The sequence below is a fragment of the Lissotriton vulgaris genome, chromosome 6 (assembly GCF_964263255.1).
Source record: "Lissotriton vulgaris chromosome 6, aLisVul1.2, whole genome shotgun sequence".
NCBI classification, from domain to species: Eukaryota; Metazoa; Chordata; class Amphibia; order Caudata; family Salamandridae; genus Lissotriton; species Lissotriton vulgaris.
The window spans coordinates 701651893-701677362 of record NC_141694.1 but is presented as its reverse complement, the minus strand read 5'-3'; the positions used below and the strand labels follow the sequence as shown (position 1 = coordinate 701677362).

The 25470-nt window shown below is 46.3% G+C and overlaps 1 protein-coding gene across 1 annotated transcript in view; it reads left to right on the top strand.

Moving 5' to 3' along the window:
* The window catches only part of AFG1L (AFG1 like ATPase), a 685824-nt gene that overhangs the window by 572495 nt on the left and 87859 nt on the right, over positions 1-25470 (top strand). The window contains exon 11 of the mRNA XM_086926682.1: positions 15717-15857. Coding sequence (XP_086782808.1) covers positions 15717-15857 — 141 coding nt within the window. The remainder of the gene's footprint in view (positions 1-15716; positions 15858-25470) is intronic.

Genomic DNA, 25470 nt, shown 5'->3' with positions numbered 1-25470 from the left:
GGGCTCCACCGGAACTGATCGAATTGGTAGTCTACAGTGTTTCTGGATGTTTCAGACTGAAGCTGGCGTCAGCATGAGAGCACCCCGTGGCTATGTCGTGGCCATTCCGTGACACATCATGGCAGTCGCTCCCCACCGGAAGTCTGCGGGAGTCGGGGGCCCCGGTGACTCTTGTAGAATCTTCAAGGCTGAGGGGACGCTTTTGGGAATGGGGCCCGTGCCCTAGCAGTCAAGCGTCCGAGTTCCAGGGTTGCCCAGAGCCATCCTTGCAGGCCAGGCCCAAGTCTGTGGAGCCGACCGCCATTTCCTGAGCTCCATGGCAGCCGCCTGTCGCTGTACCGCAAGAGTGGGTGCAATTCAGCCGGATGGCGGGTGAGACGCTGTAATAGCAAGAGCAGGCGCAATTCAGCTGGCCGAGCGAGGCACTGTGCCGCAGGAGCGGGCGCAACTCAGGTGGCCGAGTGAAGCGCTGGGGTGTAGCTGAGAAACCTCCACCTGGGGAGGTGGGGGAGGCTCGTTCATGCCGCCTCTCCCTTCCAGTGCACCCCACGCCGTCTCCTGGCGCAGGTATATGTGATGATTGGACCAGGGCACCGCAGGACGTGTCTTCAGGTCAAACGGATTGTGGGACAAGGTCCAGAATGGAAGAGTCACCAAAAGGCAACAAGCTCCGCCTGACCCCGGGAGCCGGTCGCCTATGTCGGGGGCGATCTCAGGCCATACCAGGGCAACAAGACTTGGGGAGGGGGCAGGAGCCAAGCGCCCCCTCCGAGTCCGCGCCACCACACCGCCCCTCGGGGGCCTCCACCAAGCGGCTCAGGGAGGCACCGTAGGCAGCTGTTCTTCAGATCAGTGGCTCTCACCGGCAAGACTCCCCTTCGTCAGCAGCGATCGTTGGCGCTGTGGTTGCGGCCGGAGGCCCCGCCTAGTCAACGCCCCGGCCTCTCCATCTCGTAGGCCGCAGAGTAGTCGGGGAGAAATCCCGGGAACGGCGGCATGCATTTGGATCGATGTTGCAGCAGGCTGCCATGTAAATAGTTATTTAATAAAACGTTTTACCCTGTTACTTTGCTGGTGTGTTGTATATATTTATAATGTTTGCATAGGGTTTGTCGTTATTTTGGGCGGGGTGGGCGGCGGAGCCGAGCTGTCTTGCAGCCATCATGGCGTCGAGCTCAGTTCCTCTCACTAGTTTCATATTTCTCATGAGGGGTTGTTCCTAATGTTTCTTTTTTAGCGAGGTCAAAAAGAGATCCCATTAGTGGCCTACTGATTTTGCTTGATTCCTTTTGTTTTTTCTAACGATTTTTCACTATCTGCAAAGACTAAACAGAGTATTGCGACTCTGTGCTTGTTTGTAAATAGAGAATGAACCAAAGAGAACCAATTCCAAAACAGTAAATGCTTGGATAACAATCAATCAAATGGAGAGGGAAGCAGGCACGACGGATTACAACGGGGGCAAAGGCCTGCGTTACCTACCCTTCACTATCTGCAAAGAGAGAATACTCCTAAAAGAAAAGAGGGGGGGGGGCAGCGTTCAAAGCACATCAGCGTGCATAAACACGAAAATGTTTTTACCTACCACGTACTTGACATTTTAAAGCTTTTGATATATGCTATTAAAAAACCATTGAAATTCACTGAAAAAACCATAGGTTATAGACCATATATAGTTAGGAATTAGCATTTACAAAACCTTGAAAATTCACTGAAAAAACCATGGGTTATAGACCATATATAGTTAGGAATTAGCATTTACAAAACCTTGAAAATTCACTGAAAAAACCATGGGTTATAGACCATATATAGTTAGGAATTAGCATTTACAAAACCTTATTTTACTCACACAAAACCATTGAAATTCCATATATAGTTAGTTGCACTAACTATATATCGCGCACCCGCAATCCACTGCTGATGATGTCACATATTACATCATTCATGACATGGTCAGTGACATCACTGATGACATCTCAAATGACATCACTGATGACATCACTGATGACATCTCAAATGACATCACTGATAACATCTCAAATGACATCACTGATGACATCACTAATGACATCTCAAATGACATCACTGATGACATCACTGATGATATCATTCATGTGACAATACAATGCATCTCCTCACACTTTAATATAACCTCTGTTACATCCAGTGTAAAATACAGAATATAATTTTTTAAACCATTGACACACCAATACTAGTTACTACATACGCACTCACTGATTCCTATGTCTACACACAGATTCACTCATTCACCCATACAATCATTCATACATACAATCACTCATCTTTACAACACTATCATATGCACTCATACACCTATACAGACACTCACACTCTGCCACTCATCCATGGAGTTACTCACACACCTAGTCAGTCCTGTAAAGAATCAATCACACTTCCATTTTCTAATCAATACAGTTAAACACAGAGTACCTTACATTTTCAAACATATACTAACACATACTTACTCTCTTATACAATCATTGATACAAGAACACATTGATCTGCACAGAGTCACACATCTCCCAGCCAGCCACACACACACTCAGTCTCCCATACAAATACTTGGACAATCAATCAGTAACCCATATAGTTACTCATATGGCTACTGATCAACACATGCTGCAGTTTACAGAACAACAGACATAATGATGCACAAATTAAGACAGTTTAGTCACTAACCCATGCACTCAGTGAGACACATTTAATCACTCACTCATACAGTCAGTCACGCACCTACTAAATCCTTCATCCAGACACTTCTACATCTACTCATTCTTCAATATGTAAAACATATTTAAACTTTACAGAAACACACAGTCACTGGATGATGTCATCAGTGATGTCATTTGAGATGTCATCAGTGATGTCATCAGTGATGTCACTGACCATGTCATGAATGATGTAATATGTGACATCATCAGCAGTGGATTGCGGGTGCGCGATATATAGTTAGTGCAACTAACTATATATGGAATTTCAATGGTTTTGTGTGAGTAAAATAAGGTTTTGTAAATGCTAATTCCTAACTATATATGGTCTATAACCCATGGTTTTTTCAGTGAATATATATATATATATATATATATATATATATATATATATATATAACTCCCTCCACGACGAAGAAAGCAGAGGCCAGAGGGGAATCCTTTGGGAAGCTTTTATTGCAGCAGAACAGCAAACAGTGGCGGCGAATGCATTTCGGCGTTCGGTGTGCCTTCTTCAGCGCCCTGCACCGAATGGAGTTCAATACATTGTAGTAGTCCTGCTTCTCTTTTGAATACCAGAGACCTGTGAGCTCCTCCCCCAAGCATCAAAAGCTCACCTGTTGGAGGTTGCATCCCTTTAGCTAACTCCAACTCCCAGAATGCATAATGTCCCTGCACCCGGGTCGGCGGTGTGTGGGATTTTCATCAGATATGATACGAGCTACAGAGTTATTGCAGGCTGTGTTTGAAGGTGACCCCTGGCTCAGTTCTGATAACATCAAATGCCACCTCGGGTCCCCTCGTACTGCTCAGCCCTTCAGTCCAAGGAGGCAAAGAATTGGGGGCAGCCATTTGACTACATAGCACCCTGTTGGAGGTAAGCACCTCTCTCCGCTCAAGCCTTCCCCGACATCTTTGGCGGACACCGGATCATTCAATACCTTGACCCATACTGCTGCTGGAAGCAGCACTGTGCCAGTGTCGTCCGGGTCTCTTGACAAGCAGGGCCATCTGTGCTACGCCTCTGGCCGGTGTAGAAAATACGAAAAAAACTCCCTCCACGACGAAGAAAGCAGAGGCCAGAGGGGAATCCTTTGGGAAGCATTTATTGTAGCAGAACAGCAAAGAGTGGCGGCGAATGCATTTCGGCGTTCGGTGTGCCTTCCTCAGCGCCGTGCACCGAATGGAGTTCAATACATTGTAGTAGTCCTGCTTCTCTTTTGAATACCAGAGACCTGTGAGCTCCTCCCCCAAGCATCAAAAGCTCACCTGTTGGAGGTTGCATCCCTTTAGCTAACTCCTACTCCCAGAATGCATAATGTCCCGGCACCCGGGTCGGCGGTGTGTGGGATTTTCATCAGATATGATACGAGCTACAGAGTTATTGCAGGCTGTGTTTGAAGGTGACCCCATGCTCAGTTCTGATAACATCAAATGCCACCTTGGGTCCCCTCGTACTGCTCAGCCCTTCAGTCCAAGGAGGCAAATAAGTGGGGGCAACTTTTCTACAGGTATTTAAGAGGTAGATTTCCTCTATTGTTTGGTGACCACCGTTTGTACCATCAAATGTTACTTTCTTAAACACTGTTGCATCCTATAGCAGAAATGAGTGATATAGGTCCTGATGAATGCTCCTACACATTGCTGAAGGGTTACTTTAGGGTAGAAACATTTGACCCAGAAGATTTAATCAGGGATATATATATATTCCGTGTCGTGTGATGATGCTTGGAAATTGTGTAAACAATAATTGCCCACTTGGGCATTACGCAAGATGTTTTTCCTATATTATTTAAATGAATTTTGAGATCTGTAAATATTCCAAGCGGACTTCTGTGGACACAGTTTGAAATTAATTGCTTATGTTTGCACAATGTTAATCAGTAACTACTTTGACTAGGCTAAAATGGCGGAACCACCATGTATCATTTTTATCACTTTGGTGTAAGTCCTTTGTTGATGTCTACTCACTACAGTATATTTAAGTGTGTTCACTGTGTAGCTTCTTTAGCGTGATCAAGACGTTATGTCGAAACGCGTTGCTGTGCAGTCTCCATATGATTAAACTATCTGCAATCCATGTGAGGTGTCCGTGGTAATCTTTCTCGAGCGAGGAAGTGTTGGTGTGATAGTGTGCAGGGCTTCCGGTGCCCTGACCGCGGACCGCCCTGCAAGACGGCTTCTTCTATACCGGAGCTGGGTTGTATATGTATATATATATATATATATATTCACTGAAAAAACCATTGGTTATAGACCATATATAGTTAGGGATTAGCCTTTTCAAAACCTTATTTTACTCACACAAAACCATTGAAATTTCATATATAGTTAGTTCCACTAACTATATATCGCGCACCCGCAATCCACTGCTGATGATGTCACATATTACATCATTCATGACATGGTTAGTGACATCACTGATGACATCACTGATGACATCTCAAATGACATCACTGATGACAACATTCAGTGACTGTATGTTTCTGTAAAGTTAAAATATGTCTTACATATTGAAGAATGAGTGGATGTATAAGTGTCTGGATGAAGGATTTAGTAGGTGCATGACTGACTGTATGAGTGAGTGATTAAATGTGTCTCACTGAGTGCATGGGTTAGTGACTAAACTGTTTTAATTTGTGCATCATTATATCTGTTGTTCTACAAACTGCTGCATATGTTGATCAGTAGCTATATGAGTAACTGTATGGGTTATTCATTGGTTGTCCAAGTATTTGTATGGGAAACTGAGTGTGTGTGTATGGGTGGCTGGGAGGTGTGTGACTCTGTACATAGATGTGTGAGTAGTTGATTCACTATATGTATGGGTTCAAAAGTGCATGTGGAAACAGCTGTATGGGCGGTTGACTGTGCATGAGTGTATTAGTGAGTGAATGGATATCTCAGTGCTACATGTCAAAGTAAGTACATATGTAAAACACAGTACATCTGAGAGTTGACATATATAAATAACTGTGCATAAGAGCCAGTGAATGTGTGAGTGGCTGTATGGATCATTGTGAACATGTATCAGGGATTGTATAAGAGAGTAAAGTAAATATGTGTTAGTATATGTTTGAATAAGTAAGGTGTGTATAACTGTATAGTTGAGAAAATGGAGGTGTGATTGATTTTTTGCATAACTGACTAGGTGTGTGAGTAACTCCATGGATGAGTGACAGTCTGTGACTGTCTGTTTACACTGGTTGTATCTAAGGTTATATTAGAGTCTGAAGAGGTTCATGGTATTATCACATGAATGATATCATCAGTGATGTGATCAGTCATGTCAAATGAGATGTTATCAGTGATTTTATCAGTGATGTCATTTGAGATGTCATCAGTGATGTCATTTGAGATGTCATCAGTGATGTCATTTGAGATGTCATCAGTGATGTCACTAACCATGTCATGAATGATGTAATATGTGACATCATCAGCAGTGGATTGCGGGTGCGCGATATATAGTTAGTGGAACTAACTATATATGAAATTTCAATGGTTTTGTGTGAGTAAAATAAGGTTTTGAAAAGGCTAATCCCTAACTATATATGGTCTATAACCAATGGTTTTTTCAGTGAATTTTCAAGGTTTTGTAAATGGAAATTCCTAACTATATATGGCCTATAACCTATGGTTTTTTCAGTGAATTTCATTGGTTTTTTAATAGCAAATATCAAAAGCTGTAAAATGTCAAGTACGTGATAGGTAAAAACTTTTTCGTGTTTATGCACACTGATGTGCTTTGAACGCTGCCCCCCTCCCCTCTTTTCTCTTAGTAGTACTCTCTCTTTGCAGATAGTGAAGAGTAGTTAACGCAGGCCTTTACCCCTGTTGTAATCCGTCGTGCCTGCTTGTCTCTCCATTTGATTGATTGTTATCCAAGCATTTACTGTTTTACAATTGATTCTCTTTGGTTCATTCTCTATTTACAAACAAGCACAAAGTCGCAATACTCTGTTTAGTCTTTGCAGATAGTGAAAAATCGTGAAAAATCGTGTAAAAAAATAAAATTAATCGAGCAAAATCAGTAGGCCACTAATTGGATCTCTTTTTGACCTCGCTAAAATAGAAATATTAGGAACAACCCTTCATGAGAAATACGAAAATAGTGAGATGAACTGAGCTCCACACCATGAGGGCTGCAAGACAGTTCGGCTCCGTCACCCACCCCGCCCAAAATAACGACAAACCCTATGCAAATATTAAAAATATATACAACACACCAGCAAAGAAACAGGGTAAAACATTTTATTAAATAACTATTTACATAACTATTTTATACTTTTTATTGCCCGATCCGGCTAGCTCAATCGATCGAGCATGAAACTCATGCACTCTGATAGCAAGCGTTGCTACTGATGCTATGCAGACCAAAACTGGTTTTCAGTTTGTACATTTTTCTAGATTTTTCCATCCAAGGTTGGTTGAGTTTGTAGAACGGTGGCTTCAGATTTTCAACATACGGTGTGGTGGCGCGGACTGGGAGGGAGCGCTTCGCTCCTGCCCCCTCCCCAAGTAAGATTTTCATACGTGAAAGTACGTTAATGGTTTTGGTCCCTGAGTTGCTTCAATGTCACTGCCATTCTCAAATGGCATAAGTTCTGGATGTTGGGTGCCATAGTTCAGAGTTCTGAGCAGCGCTTGTAACACTGTCTGAAGCTTATTTCCACCTACTGCAGCATCACTATTCTCAAAGTAAGTGAGTGTCGTTTGTGGACCTGACTGCATTTGAAAACAATGTGATATGGTACCTCCCTAAACCGCTTGACGGAGGCCCCCGAGGGGCGGTGTGATGGCACGGACTCGGAGAAGACGCTTGGCGCCGACCCCCTCCCCAAGTCTTATAGCACCGGTTTAGCCTGAGATCGCCCCCGACATAGGCGGCCGGCTCCCAGGGTCCGGCGGAACTTTTTGCCTTTTGATGAGTCTTCTATTCTGGACCTTGTCCCACAATCCGTTTGACCTGAAGACACGCTGTAGTGGGGCGCCCCTTTACCGTTTTAGTTGCCATTCCGGCCGCTTTTGCTACACTGTGCCTCTTCCGCCATTCAGCTGTTTACCGCCCGATCTTGCGACTACAGCGTCTCGCTCACCATGTAGTTGAGTTGCTCCCGCTCTTGCGATGCAACGATAAGCGACTGCCACAGGACTCTCAAAATGGCGGCCGGCTCTTCAGATTTGGGCGTGGTCCTCTAAAATGGCCCTGGGACACCTTGGAACTCGGACGCTTCCCTGATAGGGCTTGGGTCCCATTCTCGAAAGCGTCCCCTCAGCCGTGAAGATTCTACAAAAGTCTTGGGGGCCCCCGACTCCCGCAGGCTTCTGGTGGGGAGCGGCTGCCATGTTTACTCGTGGAATGGCCACGGCAGACCTACGAGATGGTAGTTCTCTCATGCTGACGCCAGCTTTAGTCTGAAACATCCAGAAACACTGTAGACTACCAATTCGATCAGTTCCGGTAGCGCCCCAACATGACCCGGTAGAGAAGAACTTGCCCTCCCCTCTTTGACTGATGGTTCTTGTTGCCTGTCCCCTCTGTTGTCATTTTACAGAACTTTTTGGACTGCTGAAAGGGGTTGTGTTCCGAACGCTGGTTGGTGGAGACATTTTGACTATATTCTTGACCTACGTTGTCGCGTAATGCGTTATATGACACGCCGCGTTAGCGCACCCGGAAGTGATCCGGGGCGCGGCGCGCAGCGCGTAACGTAAGCATAACAGGTCATGTGACTTGTTAATAAAACTTTTTATTGGTTCATTTTACTTTTGTTATTTTAATAATGAAAAGCTTGGTCATATGACCTAAAAAATACGCTTTTTATTGATTTCGAACTTTTTTTTTAAAAACATATATGTTATAATATTCCAGGCTAATGTACTTTCCCGGAAAATTTACAACTGTCCTGCAAGTAAAATATATTCCTTTTTCGAGAAAAAGGGCGTTTCTTCGTTCCATGACGGAGCCGTTGAGTAAAAGAGACTCGGCCTGCTGTCTTAGTCGCCAATACGCCTGATTATCAGATTCTTATCGATCACTTTATGTTGCAGGAGTGGAAAACACAACTGCCCTTCACCATTTATCTTTACTGCGTTCCTACATATTATACCTTTTATCCGTCATGTAATTGGACTGCTTTATTTCACTTGCCTTTTACTGATTCGAAAACAGTGACTAAAAGTAAAAACTTTACCAATGTAAATACTACTACCATGTTTTGTTTTAAAAACCTTTATTGTGAAAATGTCAGTATACAAATACGGGCCTATAACCACGTGGGCCGGCCACGGAGCAAACTGAAATCGTATATGATGAGGAGACATTTACATTATAGAGGAACGTAACGAGCGAGCCATTAGGTTGCAAGAACTAAGGTGTCTAACAGTTGCGGAATCGGTGGACGTACATTTTGTAATTAAAATACGACAGGGCCACTTACAAAAAAGTTATCTAGATATACATTTGCGTGCAAGTACCATGGGTGACGTTAATTCGAACTTTCAATAGTACAGTAATCAATAACACATCAGAACTTAATATCAATAGGGATGTCGAAATATTCAATCAATTCTCGTCCCCGCCCGCCATGAGCATCAAAACTGCATTCATATCTCGTGATATCAAGGTTGTTCAACCAGTACACAACAAGGAGTTACGAGTCCCATTTATACCGGCGCCATTTTGGGCGAGCCCGGGCAGGTCCAAGATATAGTCAAAATGTCTCCAACCATCGGCCAGACCAGAACCCCTTTCGGCCCTTTATGCTACAAGATGGTGTCTTCCATTCAGAAAATATTGTTGGCAGCATTTTGAAAGGAAAGATAAACAGCCGTTCTCCTAGTGAGTCTCACATTGTTACATTTAGGAAGAATGTTGAAGAGTAGTATGTGGAAAATCTGAAGCCATTTTTCTACAAACTCTCAATCAGCCTTGGATGGAAAAAAAAATCCTGAAGAATGTACAAACTGAAAACCAATTTTTGTCTGTATAGCATCAACAGCAATGCTTGAGTCAGCTTTGTGTCAAGCCGCCATTTTGATTCAATCAATAACGCCCCCCTGCACACATTCAGGGACCTGGTCGTGTCTTCAGATGAAACGGATTGTGGGACAAGAAGCAAAAAGGAAAAGGAAAAAAGTTCCGCCGGACCTCGGGAGCCGGCCGCCTATGTCATGTGCGACCTTTGGCCACACCAGGGCAATAGTGAAGCTGCAGCAGGTGCAAATAAGCTTCAGACAGTCTTACAAGCACTGCTCAGAACTCTCAACTATGGCACTCAACATCCAGGACTTGCCATTCGGATCTTGGCGCCTTGTGCTGGTTCCGACCTATTCACACATCGGTCCACTACTGACATCACCTCATAAGCCAACGGGGCACCCCACGCCGACTTTCGGCGCAGCATTGTAGGATGGCCACACCAGTGCGGCAACTTGCTGGACACCACCTCGGTGCCATCCGGATCTCGGCGCGTTCGAGTCACTGTACCGCAAGAGCGGGAGAAACTCAGCTGGACACGCCGTCTTTCGGCGCAGCATTGTAGGATGGCCACACCAGTGCGGCAATTTGCTGGACACCACCTCGGTGCCATTCGGATCTCTGCGCGTTCGAGTCACTGTACCGCAAGAGTGACCGCAACTCAGCTGGACACGCCGTCTTTCGGCGCAGCATTGTAGGATGGCCACACCAGTGCGGCAATTTGCTGGACACCACCTCGGTGCCATCCGGATCTCGGCGCGTTGTGCTGCCTTTGGCCTACTGTAGCCGCAAGTGCGGACGCAACTCAGTTGGACGGCGAGTGAAAAGATAAGGGGCGCCCCACTGCAGCCGAGGAGCCTCCATCTTGGGGGAGACGCACAGCCCCCACTGACTGACGCGACCTCACAGGCCAATGGGGCGCCCCACACCGATTTTCGGCGCGGCATTGTAGGATAGCCACACCAGTGCAGCAACTTGCTGGACACTAACTCGGTGCCATCCGGATCTCGGCGCGTTGTGCTGCCTTCGGCCTATTCGCACATCGGTCCGCTACTGACGCCGCCTCACGTGCCAACGGATTTTCTACGCTTTTTGTAGCCCTATGCCGCATAACAGGTCATGTGACTTGTTTATAAAACTTTTCATTGGTTCATTTTACTTTTGGTTTCCTAAAGATGGAAGGCTTGGTCATATGACCTAAAAATAACACTTTTCATTGGTTTAGAACATTTTTTTTCCCAAACGATGAAAGCCCCACCTTGTTTCTGGATGTTTCAGACTGAAGCTGGCGTCAGCATGAGAGCACCACCATCTCGTGGCTCCGTCGTGGTCATTCCGCGAGCAATCATGGCAGCCGCTCCCCACCGGAAGCCTGCAGGAGTCGAGGGCCCCCAAGACTTTTGTAGAATCTTCACGGCTGAGGGGACGCTTTCGAGAATGGAGCCCAAGCCCTAGCAGGCAAGCGTCCGAGTTCCAAGGTGTCCCAGGGCCATTTTAGTGGACCAGGCCCAAAACCGAAGAGCCGGCCGCCATTTTAAGAGTCCTGTGGCAGCCGCCTATCGCTGCACTGCAAGAGTGGGAGCAACTCAACTACATGGTGAGCGAGACGCTGTAGCCGCAAGAGCGGGCGCAACTCAGCTGGATGGCCGCCACCTGGGGAGGCCCGTTCACGCCGCCTCCCCCAGGCCCCCCCCCGGGCCGCCCCACGCCAATTTTCGGAGCAGCATTGTAGGATACCAAAACCAGTGCGGCAGTTTACTGGACATCACCTGGGTGCCATCCACATCTCAGCGCGTTCTGCTGCCTTGGGACTATTCGCTCAACAGACCGCTACTGACGAGGCCTCCCCCCGCACCACCCGGGACGCCTCACGCTGTTTTTCTGAGCTGCATTGTAGGATCCCAAAAACCAGTGCGGCACCCAGGTGACCTCACCTGGGTGCCGTCCAGAACTCAGCACGTTGTGCTGCCTTGGGACTATTCGCACAAAAGACAGCTTCTGACCATTGTTGCTTTTTTTTGTCAAAAATGTTTAAATGTTTTTACAGTTTTTGTTCCGTTTGTTATATTTAAAAGTTAATAAAGTTTTATAATCCTACTTTGTTGGAGTGCTATATATTTTTTAAAAATCGGGTGAATGGGGCCTTGAATCGGGTTATTGTCATGTGTGGGCTTTGCAAGTGTACTGCTACAGGATCGGACATTTCAAACTCAAATGCACGTTCTTTTTCTTACCTTTCCGAAGCATGGAGCGCAATAGCAGGCAGAGAAAGGGTGATGCAAGTGTTGAACACTGCCTGGCCTGGCAAGTTGCTGGCAGTGCCCCCCCCCCCCCCCCCGCCCGCTCCTGAAAGAGGACACACACACACCGCCGCCCCGAGTACTTCACAGATCTTTAAAAGACCATGCGCTTGTTCATGAGGCTTAAATGGTTTATCACCCCTTCTAGAACCCCTGCATCGACCCTCTGACGTTTCCTGGAAGAATTACCACGTAACACAATACCAAGCCTTGTCAGCTGAAACCCCCGAGGAATCGTGGGGCATATTATCAAGGGGGTTTATCTCCGCTTTTTTGGCTTTAAAAGCCAAGAAAGCGGAGATAAAATTATCTCCCTATTACCAAGCTGTCGCTAACACCAGTTAGTGACAGCTAAAAGGAGATAGCGACCATCTTGGGCCCCGCTTTGCATGTCAGTGATATTTATCACTAATGACATGCAAAGTGGGTGTGCCAAGATGTTAGCGACTGGAAACAGTCCCTAACATCGCTATCTCCTATTACCAACTTTTGGAGATATTCGCGCTAAGCGCGAATATCTCCAAAAGCTAACGCCTGCCCTGAGCAGTTCTTAGCCATGTTATCCAATGGGAGGTGGATAACATGGCTAAGAGCATTTGCTCGATAATGCATGAATATCGCTGACTTTTCAGCGATATTCATGCATTGCGGCCGTTTTTATCGCATTTGCGATAAATCTTGCTAATAGCAAGGTTTATCTGCGATAAAAATCGCCGATGTGCGGCGATAATTTTTGTCTCTAAACAAGTTAGAGACAAAAATTATCGCTAGTTGTTGGTAATATGCCCCCGGGTTTTTGCTTGCAGAAATCGGGAGGCGGGAGACTAGCACTGAAATCAGTAGTCTCACGCCTGAATCGAGAGGGTTGGCATGTCTGGATTCTCTACAGCTGGGGCCATAAACTACATCCCCAGGGCTAGGTGATAGCCTGGGACCGGCCTGGCATCTAAAATGGCTGCCGTGCACGACAAAATTGTGGCATTGGAAAAAAGGCAAGATGGCGCAGACAATGTTTATCAATAAGGATTCATTTATAACAAAATATTTTATCGCACTGACAAATTGGCGGTCAACACTTCCTGATTTCCATCGAATCGAACGTTAACAGACGTCACGCAGCAAAAAAAAAAAAAAGCTCACGCACAGCCGCTGGAAGACATGTATCAACATGTATGAGCCTCCTCAGCCACCCTCAGAAAACATAAGGGATTAGGATACGTCTCCCGCACCCCCTTATACCTAGTAATTTAATTAAAACGAAGCACAAAATGGCGAATTCCCGTTTTGCTACCAGTTTGCGGCCCAGTTCGCGGCCCGTGAAGCGCTTCTACCGTGAAAAATATTTTTATTTTTATTTTCCCCACGGGACCCTTTAATAACCCCACCAACATTCCTAGGGGGTCAAGAGGGGTATACCTTGCCCCCTTTCATTAAATTCCCCCTTCGTTTTTCACCTCTTCTTCTCTCTCGATCCTACCGAGAGATAAGATGGCGGCCGCTCCGGACTGTTTAGAATGTTGACAGACACCGGGGAGCCAATCAGCTTCGCATCGCAAAGTTCCGTTTCGCGAAAAGTAAGCGGACCGGAGCGCAGCCCGGAGCGCTGTTACAGATATATATCTTGTTTTGAACGTTAATTTCTCAAAATCCACTGGAGCACATATATTGAGACCTAGCAAAGGCACATCGGGCTAACAGTCCCTACAATTTTGCCAAGTTTCGTGCAAATCCATTCAGCCGTTCGAGCTAAAAGTGAGGCCAAAGGCCCTATGGAAATTAACATGGGAAAAACGTGTTTTGGGACCCCCCTTTTTTCTCGGCCCCCCCTTGACGAAACCCCCCCAAATTTTCAGGGGCTGCTCAGAAACAAAATGTGCCATTTTCCTGAAAATTTCAGCCGATTCCGTCCACAAACGCCAAAGTTATTAGACATAGAATTTTCAAAAGTCCCATAGACAAAAAATCCTAGCTATATATACCTACTGGCGAGACGCCAGTAGGTAATATATATATATATATATATATATATATATATATATATATATATATATATATATATATATATATATATATCCATTACTTTTCAAATAGTTTTATTCTAGGCTGATCCTTCTCAACCAGTACTGGTTCAGTATTTTGTTCATTGAAACAAGTTTTTACTACACGTAACATTATTTGCACTTTAGTATCACTGCAACTCACTAAAAATTTATTTTGCTGCGAACATAAGTATGGGATCATAGGCGTTTGTCTTTGTCTTTGTCTTTTTCGCTTTTTGATAATCAATTGACACAATCTGCACAGATAAATTCTGCTTGAGCTGTTTTAGATTTTGTTATTACATGACAATCATATTTATGCATTTGGGCATTGGATCTGTGATTAGCTTCATGTAATTAGTATTTTTCTTAAAAACGTTAATGAATTTGTTTGTGTCAATACAAGTATATAATGTTATGAATTTTGAAATGTTATCTTGTATTATCATTTATTTATTTTATTAGAACATCATTATGTACACATTTACGCTTTTCGAATGTGGAATAATGCTTTATTCCTCATATTGGCACTGCAGAACGGTGGTTTTAGTTTGGATAAAATACAACTTCTAGACTAATTGTATTGGTACAGATAATCTTTGCCGACACCACCCATCAGACAATACCTTCTGTCGTTTTTGAAATTGTCACAAATGTATTAGGACTGTCAATATTTGCAAATCAATTGGCATAATGCAAATATCTAATATGATATTCTGAAGTATATATAAATGCATTTGTGCAGGTATTATTTGTTTGGAAATCAGACTTGTAATTCACATCGCAGTATGTTTTCACTTTTTATCATTTGTGTAGTTCAATTAATCACCTGAGCACAGTTAATCAATGTATTTAAACACAGTTGTTTGAGCAGCGATTTTATGTGAGCAAGGCTACACGTTAGCCGAAACGCGTCATCCTGCCCGACATCTCGCACCAGTTATAATTTAATAAAGTCACTGCAGCCAGCAGTGTATGCTGATTTTGGAGACCGTGTCTTTCTCCGTTGGTGTTTACAGCCGCCGGAGCGGTAATTGTATATGTGTGTGTGTATATATATATATATATATATATACACACACACAATTTTTCCTGCCTCACTATTTATTTCTAACCCTGTCCCTAACAGATAACAATTAATGTTTAGAGTTTGATTAAGTGTCTGCTTTATTTTCACTTTATCTTAATTTTTAACTCTCTGCATATCTCCCCCACACATTTTACTCACATATGGTAAGTCATAAAGCATCCAAGAGCTCCTCCCACTTTAGGAGTTGTAGCCCACACCACAACTATTATTGTGGTGTGAGGAGGAGCCCTATGATGAAGCATTCTACCTTATGGCGGATGAGGGTTTTCGTCCTTGTAAAGGAATCTGTCCAAATTATGGATTTATCAGAAACATTGACTACACTCTAATCTCTAATAGCTGAACATTACGTGTTAGACCCAGGCATACTGTTGTGGTCGATATTTGGATTCTGCCAGATGCGTCCCACATAGCCGATAGTCTGTTGTATTGTCCAGGAGTACTGGAGTAAGCTGGGCTTTGATTGGGTTAGAGTTGCAGTGGGACCAGGCTTACATCTTGCCTGGTGTTGGAGGTGCGTGGGGGCTAATTAAGCAAATAACCCTACTTCTGCCTTACCAACTCATTCTTTCGTTGCAGGCGGTGGGGGCCAGTGATTATTTGGAAATGTGCAGCAATTTTGACACGGTTTTTATCCGTGATATCCCTCTGCTCACCATGGCCCAGAGAACCCAAGCTCGGCGCTTCATTACACTCATTGACGCCTTTTATGATCACAAGGTACAGTCGCACTACAAATCAAAAAAAAAAAGTTATGTGTACAAATTGATCATTTTTAACGTGAATGACTTTTGATTGTAAAAAATAAATATGTGTGCATTTAATGAATTTCATAGCCCCGTCTAGGTAGGTATATGTTGACCTAGCGTGGATCCACAACTTTAGGTGTCTGGTATTAACACAACATGCATGAATAAATTACCATATAAAATAATGCTCAGTCAGGGGGTCGCTTGACTAAACTAAAGTGTACATGGTAAATGAAGGATCTGCTGTGCATCTTTAACCTGGTATGTCGCAGACACAACTGTGGTGCTCTGTGACGAGCTGATGTGGAATGTGCGCCATTCCACAGAGCCGCGGGTCTCCCATCTATGCAGTGTGCAGAAACAGTAGCGCGCTATGCGCCTGCCCGAGGCCACGCAGTGGCCATTAGGAGGGCGGGCTATTAGTCATGGAGGGCTGTCCCGCCCCCACATGACATAGTACTTCCTCACCCTGGGCAGTCTCCCCTGGTTGGTGGAGACTGTAGGTGATTCACGTCCGGGGCGGCTGGGAGGAGCCGGCGGGAGTATTTCTGTCCACTTCCCCGCTGGGGAGGCCTCTTTGCCGCTCCGGACGTCGTTGTAGTTCCATGTTGGGACACTCTTTTGTCTCGCCTCTGGTCGCGTCCAGAGGCCCGGTCTTGCGTCGAGACGATGTGCTGCGAGGTTTCGGCTTGCGTTGCCTGCGGTGAGTGGGGTGGATTTGGGTGGGTCACGTTCCCATGGGGAAGCGGTGTAAGCGTTCCCGATGTCCGGGGGCATCAGGGCCACTAGTGCGGCCTTGGCGGGTTGCCTCCCGGCACCAGCCTCCTCTTCCCCCCCCCCCCCCACCTCTTCGCCTCGTCTGTCCCCCATCCTCGTCAGCTTATTTTCACGCAGTCTCCCGGGGTGCGGACAGGTCCGGGGAGCCCCACGTGGTGGGACTGTCGGTGGGGTAATGGTTGTCCGGCAGCCTGATGCCGATCCTCCCCGGTTTTCTCGGCTGTGGCCGAAGGGTAGGGTTAGCGGGTTTCCCTTGGGCACGCTTAGTTTTGCTCTTGTGCATCTAGCGCTTCTGATTGCTTCTACCCGGAGCCGGAGCTGGATGTTTTTCCGTGACCTCGCGCGTACTGGTGCGCTGTGCCTTCTGGTACTACGCGGTGTGTGGTATCCCCAACGTGTAATTTCTCTACAGGTGGGCGCGTGGCCGAGCGGTCAGAGGCACTGTTTCTAGGCACTAGTCTCCTCGGAGTCGGAGGTTCGGATCCTCGTGCTGCTGAGATTGTTTTCGCGAGGTATACGGCAAAGGGTAAGGGTTAGTGCATGCTTTGGTGCGCGGGCTTTCAGGCGATTACTCAGACTATTTTAGCTCGTACCGTCATTAAGCACGTACTGTGTATTTTGCTGCTACAAAAAGAAATGCGATCCTATGCTGAGTGCGGAACGTGGATCAGTTTTGCTATCGCTGAATTTATTGTTTGTAGTGGTCTACGGGGCGGACATGCTCAGTGCGGAGCGTGCATTAGTTTTGCCACCGCTGAATTGAATTGTTAAGTCGTTCACGGGGCGGACATGACTCTTATGTGGCATTACGTTGAGGACTTACAGTAGAGGTTCAGGGCACGATTTATTTGCATAATACACACGGCCGTGCGAAGCGCTCTAGGTCGGCTGGGCAGTCTTACTGTGTGCGGGGCCCGCATGTCATTGTGGCCTGTTGTCCTGGTCCTGTCGCGCTTTGGCGATGCAATGTCGTGTTGATAGCTCCACGCGGCCGGCGGCAATTGTGCTCAGATGTGATCGGATTGCTTCGTTTGCTTACTCTTGCCTCGTCAGGGTTTTGTCGTGGTGGCTCGCTCGCAGCGCACAACCTCCCCCCCCTCTATGTTTGCGGCGCCATCCTGGGACGCGGCTGGCCCGCCATTGCAGGGAGAGGGGCGGACCTACCTGGCAAGGCCTGTCTGCCTCCTACATGCATTGGGAGGAGTGTGACTATTTCCCGTGTGCAATGGTTGTGATGGCGCCCATAGTGGCAAAGGGAGTATATACTCTTTGTGCCTTGGTATCTCGTCGCCGATTGCGTGCTGTGTTATACTTAGTGTGGCACTTCATACTGCAGTACGATCGATAAGCCGTAGGTGCACAATTTTGGTTCACAATTATGATTCTTTTTCCTGTAGTTATCGGTGATGTATAGTGTCATTGGGCTGTAATTACACAAAACACAATTGTGTGACTGATCGTTTTACACGTAGCATTGGGTATATGAGCGCGAGGTTTCTGCACATTCTGCGCGTACATTGTTGTGTGACCGTATTTACGAAGCGAGTATAGTATCGTGGGGCCATGGTACTTCAAGGCCCATTCGTGTGACATATTTATTTACGCGTTTCATGGTAATTTCTCTGCGAGGGTAGGCCTATTCCATGCGCAGTTTAGTTTATGGTGGTCGGTTTTACAAGGGTGCATTGGGGCCATCGCACCTCGAGGCCCAATCGCGTAACGGATTTAATTTGCGCGCGGCATCTTTTAAATTATGTTATTTCCTCCCGCTGCAGGTCCGGCTGGCGCGCCAAGCACCTCCCCCTCTTCCTCGCACCCCTCGGGCTGCGCGGTGGACCACTGTTTCCGCCTTTGTCGCGAGGTATGTATCAACATGCATTAGGGGTCGGCTCAAGATGGAGTCGAGTGTGCGTGAGGGATTTTGCGTAATGTACTAGGCCTTACGTAGGCCGGGGGTCTGGGTTGCATGCGACGGTATTCCTATTCCCGGAAGTATTTGGCCCTCTGCATACCCGTGGCGGCCCAACCGGGTGTTATGACGATGTGGACGCTTCAGCCTGCTAGTCCTCAGCGAATCAATTTAGCTATGCATTTCTTCCAGGCCTAATTGTACGCGGCATGTAATTCAAATTGGAACTAGGTATTGCGCCGTGTTGTCTTACCCGCACCTCGCTCGGGCCATAAAATACCGGAAAATAATTTCGATTCTGGCTGCTTGGATAAGCTCAGTGGTTTCCGCTTTTGTAACAGATACTTTTGTTCTTCTTTGATAAGTTTCAATCCTAATATAGTGCTGTGAGCCATTAACGGTCATCTAAGAGTTGCCTGCGAACTGCAAGTTACAGGATTGGAGCCTCAGTCTCATGACCCTAATGCGACAAAAAAGGTTTTGTTTGGTTAGAAATGCACTACTATTAGTAATACCTATCCCAACCATGGTACAGAGTCTGGAGTTTGTGCTTTCCATACAAGTAGCGCTGCTTCCAGAAACTTAGACCTGATTAAGTGATTGTCTCCATACCAAGTTTCTTAGAGAATCCTTCTCGTCCGTGCCAGGTCCTGGCGCCCTCCCGGATTCTTGAAAATACTACATTACTTCATTTTACAGGAACTACACTGGCGATTGACGAGTATTGGGGGAAGATTTGCGACACCGCAGCAGTGTGCAAGAGTCTGCCAGCACTAGGGGTAGTGTGCCTCTTTTCAATTACATTCCCCTTTTAGGGTCAGGAGCACACGGATGCCAGGTTTTGCTAGTAAAAGCTCCTTCAGTAGCGTCCTAATGTTACCCTTACAGGCTATGACCAGCTCTCACAGAGGGCCTAATTAGATATATCACACAACCCTATTCATGTAAGAAGGCAGCTTATAGTGGATATGTAGCCAGTTTATCAGTACAACTCGCTGTAGCTAAAACCTACATGTCTTGGCTTGTATCCTTTCAATTGAAGTTGCTCGAAGCTGTATTGTGTGGTGGTGACTACAAAAAGTATTTTGTTGGTTTATATCATTGTCCAAAATAGTCTCTTTTCGTATACATCGCTGTGGATGTTTCAGGTCTTTCCTGGCAGCACTTGCGCCCGTTTTCTGCCCAATCTTCTTTTAGTTGGCTCGTGCATTTAGGGGTTTTTAGCAGGAGTTGCCGTAGAGGTCCAAACTGGACCTGCACATAGTACTAGTTATAGAGTTTTGATGACTGATTCGCACATTAGTAAATTTGGTTGGTGGTAAGTGACACTGGTCGTCATATAGGTTCCGGGTTTGTATAGCTTGATGTTATAGCTAAACCATACTCTAATGTAGCCATGTACTCGCTGCCATGCTTTAGACCAGCATTGTAGGGGGTCACCTACCCAGTAGATACCCAGTAGAGTGGGTACCTACTGCGGTATTGCTGCTCACGGCTTAGGACACCGGTGCCAGTGTTCGCAGTACCAGTAGAGTCCAACTGGTTCCCTAACAGGCAACAGTAAGTTCTCGCAGAGGTCCAATCCCATGTAGCACGCAACCCAATTTTTGATAGAAAGGGAACTTTAGTGGATAGGTGGCCTGTTCATCATTAGGATCTTCCTGTGGTTACCCCTACCTTGTTCAGTACGCGAATCCAAATCAGGGAGTTATGCTAAGCTATATGGTTTGCTTGCATTCGGTGTGTGTCTACCAAAAATTTGTGTTCTGGTGTGTGCAGCACTGTCCAATATGGTCTTTTATTTCGCATATTTCTTACCTTTCTTCCTTGCGTTTAGCAAATGTGAAGTTGTTTCCTGCAGATCAACAGTAGGTTATACTTTGTTTTATTCATACACTGGTTAATCTGGGGCTAGATTTCGGGACACTTCATGCAATGATTCCCCAAGTAAACTGCATTCAGTGGCAATTAAGTTAGCTGATTAACACAGGTGCCAATATTATAGATGCCACTGCGCTGGCATTATACGTTATGATTTGGTCCCATTTTCCTCTAATGAGGCCTTCCTAGTACAAATAGGCCCAACTACAGTTCGCCTTGCCCTTGAGTGGTGTTTTGCAAACGGGCATGCTCTATTTCACGGACTGTCGTACACCTGATGATTCTTAAAATGTATTATGACTACACAGCAGGTACCTCTACTGTTTCTAATACTTGGTTCCGACCCCTGAATGTTTGCTTTAAGATGTTTAAATTACCTTAAATTTATTTTAGGGTATTTATCGGTAAATATGTGGCTAGATTCCGGGACACTTCATCCCCAAGTAAACTGCATTCAGTGGCAATTAAGTTAGATGATTAACACAGGTGCCAATATTATAGATGCCACTGCTCTGGCATTATACGTTATGATTTGGTCCCATTTTCCTCTAAGGAGGCCTTCCTAGTACAAATAGGCACAACTACAGTTCGTCTTCCAGTCCTTGGTTTTCTAGCATGCGGCGTACTGCCACACAAGACTTTCATATGTCACACGTGGCCGACTGGATATATGGCTATGCCACTCATACATAGTCCCAAACTTGGTTAGCTTGGGTTGATCACGGCAATTACTCCAGTGGGTCAAACGAGAGGCATTCTATTATTTGGAATACCAGGGAGTAACGTGTTGCTCTGTTAGCATAAATATTAGTTATGTGTGTGAATGAGGTGTGAGTTTGCAAGCCCACAAATAGGGTATACGCTAGGGTGCAAGTCATTATGATCAGATGATTAAGATTCCTTGCTGAGCAGCTGCTGTCTCCCTCAGCTTCACGAGGAAGTGTCACTGCTGGCGATTGAACTGTCAGTCATAATTTCACTCGATTCATAAAACTTCACACATAGCAACTTCTCCTTCCAGGGTTTGTACCTGCTACCCAGACTACTCTGCATATTTTGGGTGGGTATGATTTTGCCTCCTCACACTTTTCGTATCCTCTTTTACAATTCCCAGGCTAGGTACGTTGTTACACCAGTGAATTTTGTATGGATCCACATTTGGACTCCACCCCCGATGTTATCGCAACCTAATTATACCTTTTCACAACAAATTCGTCCCTGTTAGGCATGTTCTCTTATGCAAGAGGTTTTAGGGTATGGCTATTCCTAGGCTACCTCTGAGCAGGTCCTGTCAGCGAATTCCTGAGTGTGAACTAACGTACGTAGGCTATGGTTGAGGAAGGAGTGGTCTCCTAGTGCATTGGTCTTGATGCCCGAGGCCTCCTCCTAGATTGGCTGTCCTTCTAGCTCAGGTACCATTACACTCCATGTAGTGTGTGCGTGAGGCAAGTAGTGTGCTTCTTTTAAATTACACATACCTTTCTTGGGACAGGAACACACAGATGCATGGTTTCGCTAGAAGATGCTGCCCAGGGTATGCTTGGTGATGGGAGCGATCTGAACACCCTGTATTCTGCTCCCGGCATAAGTCTCCCTGGTTCACGAGTTCCTATGTTGCACCGGTGCAAGTATAAGATAAACACGTGGGAAATAGCAAACTGTGCGTTAAAAGAAGTGGCGTGGTATGCAACAAAAAGTACCAAACGCAGGTACATAGGGAGCACTGCAATAATGGCAACAGCTTGAAACTGAGTAATTGTACCTGTGCACCCTCGATTACGGCTCATGTGTTGCTCTTCCTTGCTGGGGAGGGTCATACTTTATAGTCATCCCCTCCCCCTTCCGTGGTCCTCCTGTCTTTTCACGAGCACGGACTGACAATAATAGTTTGGGGTGGGCATGAGAAGTCTTTTAGAAATACTGCATTCCAGGGGGGGGCAAGTGTTCCCGGCTGTCCCCGTGGTTTTCAGTTTGCCTCTTGTAGGACCACTTCACTAGTCGCTCCATTATATGCATTTGCGTACCGCAATAGACTTCTGTATCCTGTAGGGGATTATTGCCCAAGCGTAATCTTGCAGTTGATTGGTTTGTGACGGCACTTGTCTACCCGGGGGGGGGTTCTCTGCTGGGGGGGCCCTTCCCATCACCTGGTCTCTTGCCTGGGATAGTCTTCCCTATTGGGGTAGAGGGATTGTTCCCGGGTGGTCATGCCTATTGGAGTCGGTGTGGCTGGCATTTACCCATGCATGCCCCTGCGCAGGTCAGCTTAGGGGGCTCTCTGTGGCCTGCGGTCCCCGGGAGGTGGTCGTAGTTGGCCTTCAGTCTAGCTAACTTAACGGTATTACGTCTGAAGCCGCCTCCAGCCTAAAACACATGAGGGCAGGGGATGCCGGCTGCTTGGCCTGTGGTCCCGGTATATCCCTTAACTGGGACTCGTCCAAGTTCTATAGTATGTCTGGTGCCCTCCTATTCCCTCGTGTCAGTAAGCACACTTACTCTCCTTGCTGGATTATGAAGATGGTGATTCAGCGGTATCAGTGACTCCTGGCGCAGTTATCTGTCGCTCAGTGGGAAGGGATGTGTGGGTGCCCCAGCGGCATGCGCTGGACAGCTTATTTCATGTTACTTTGGGCCTCTGTAGGGGCCCCCCTTCCTATCCCTTGAGTTTCCCTGAGGGGTGGTAGGACAGGTTTATTGGTGCCTGATGGTAGCACCCCAAGCCTATGGGCGTTGCCCTGTTCCTCCTGTCTGGAGGTAGCAATTCTAGGTGTAGGTTGCAGGTAAAGAGCAGTAATAATGGTGGGGGGCCCGTGCGGCAGCGGGAACCACCTCACGGGCTGTGGCGGAGTTACTGGGCGATCCGGAAGAAGAGAGGTGCAAACGCTGGACGTCAGCGGGCACATAGGGGTGCCAGAGCATAACCTCAGAGCCTAACCTGGAACCTCATGGGAGGTGCAGGAATCCGTGTCGGCGCCCCAGTAGTCCTTCGGGCGGTTGTGGGCCTGTGCAACCGGGGGTTTGCCTAGTCACGCCCAGCAAATGGGCGTGTCAGTATAATTATGGTATTTGTACAACAGTTGGGTGGTTCGCCACTGTGTTGTTTGGCTCAACAGGCGGGCAGGTGGCGAGAATGCGGCCTGCCCTAGGATCGCCCGTAAGCTAACCCACCGTCATTACATATGTTGTATGTAATAAACCTGCAGCAATTTTTACCCAAACCTAACATTTGTGTCCTTGTGTTATTTGCGGGTTTGGGCATGTGGGGCGGGTGTTCATGTGGGCCCTGAGGTGACTATGCCTGCAGCGGGGCGGCGCATCTGCCAACCACACGCGTGCTCCGGGCCGTGACAACCAAAGAAAGTGGCCAAATGTTAAACTCCATATAGAAGCATTTGCTTCACCAGTGCAAAGCCTGTAACTGTTGCACAATCAATATGTGAAGTGGATGCATACAAACGGAAGCTGGGAGCAGTGTTGCCGAGAGTGACCAAAGGTGACGTCATTAAGGAATGTATAGCATACAATGGTGGAATGTACTGGTTTGTTGATGCGCAGCTGTCATATACTCTGCCTTAGAAATAGCAGAGAAGAGGGTTGCCTCACAGAAATATGCATAGACGAGACCGCAATGCTCCCAAAGTCTGTTGTAATGATTATTATCAAATGTATTTCTTAATTAATGAAACCAAAATACCAATCTGATGACCTTGGGGGACAAATAGTCATTCCACTGTAGTTCGGGAATTAAGAGCTCATTATAAACGAAGCTACGTAGCTCCAGAATGTTTCGGCTTGAATATTGGAAAAGGCTGCGGCTGTATCTCGGTTGTGTTAATTACTGAAACATGTGCACTTTACAATCCTGAAATTTCCCCAAGTGACCTGGGTCAAAAATGAAGCGTGCAGGCCATTGGGCGCCATAGTTAGGAATGTGCAGTCATGACGAGACATTGCAAAGATGTAAAAGTTCTGTGACTCAACATACGTTTTACAAAGACTTGGTAGAAATGTATGGCACGCTAACGCGCCCGGAGCACTTTCGACGAAATGCCACATGCATAGAAATATTCTCCAGGTATGTGACAGCCTGCTAGCATATCTGCGTAAAATCACGCCATGTTCACAAGAGATTCAGGTGTGTTTCTAGCGCATATTAGATTGTTCAGGGGTGTTGTGGTAGTGCAACACATGTGTTAGATACACAGTTGGTTGCACATCAGGCACTCTATAAGCGATAATGGCGTTCCACAAGGCTGGGCTGGGACAGAAAATAGGCCCAGGCAGTAAAATTGGCCTGCATACCTCAATTAAAAAGCTAGAAAAGGGCCATGTTTGCAAATTGAGGCAGTTCTGAACTTGTAAAGACATGCAGTACAAGTGTTTTACAAGGTATGGAAGACTGCATGGATTTGAGTTTGCTGCAGGCAGAGTTTGTTTTAAGATCCGACAAATTCACAGTAAAAACCGAAACAACAGACCATAAAATAGACCCACAAGCAGCCAAAACCAGCCCACACACTGATCTGTCAGACCAGCCTCTCAGGCACTGCCTGATTGCCCTGTAGGCCAGTCCAAACCTGGAGTTCTATTTGAGCCTGTCCTCTGCGTATTGGTTCAGCCGTGGAAATGTGTCCTTGACTTTTCAGGAGGACCTGTCTCAAGGTCCACCTCAAGAGTTGCTCCTAACGTGGAACGTCCCACTCCACGTCAGAGCCTCCTCCTCTTGATTTCTACAAGAAGCTAAAGACCTGGCTGTTCAATTAACCAACCTACTATATGCAGGGCTACACACCTGCTCCGCACCAGGATACCCTCATTGGTAATAGTGCGCTTCACACATACACATACCACTCCACCAAAAGACCTGAGGGTGTCCTGGAAATACCTTATAAAAATGATGTGTGATTTGCACTTCCCCCTGTCAGTCCTGTCTTAGACAGATCTCTAGGATGGGAGATGGGGAGCAAAGCCAGATGGAGGCAGATGTCCATTGAGGGGCAGGGTATGAATGAGTGGG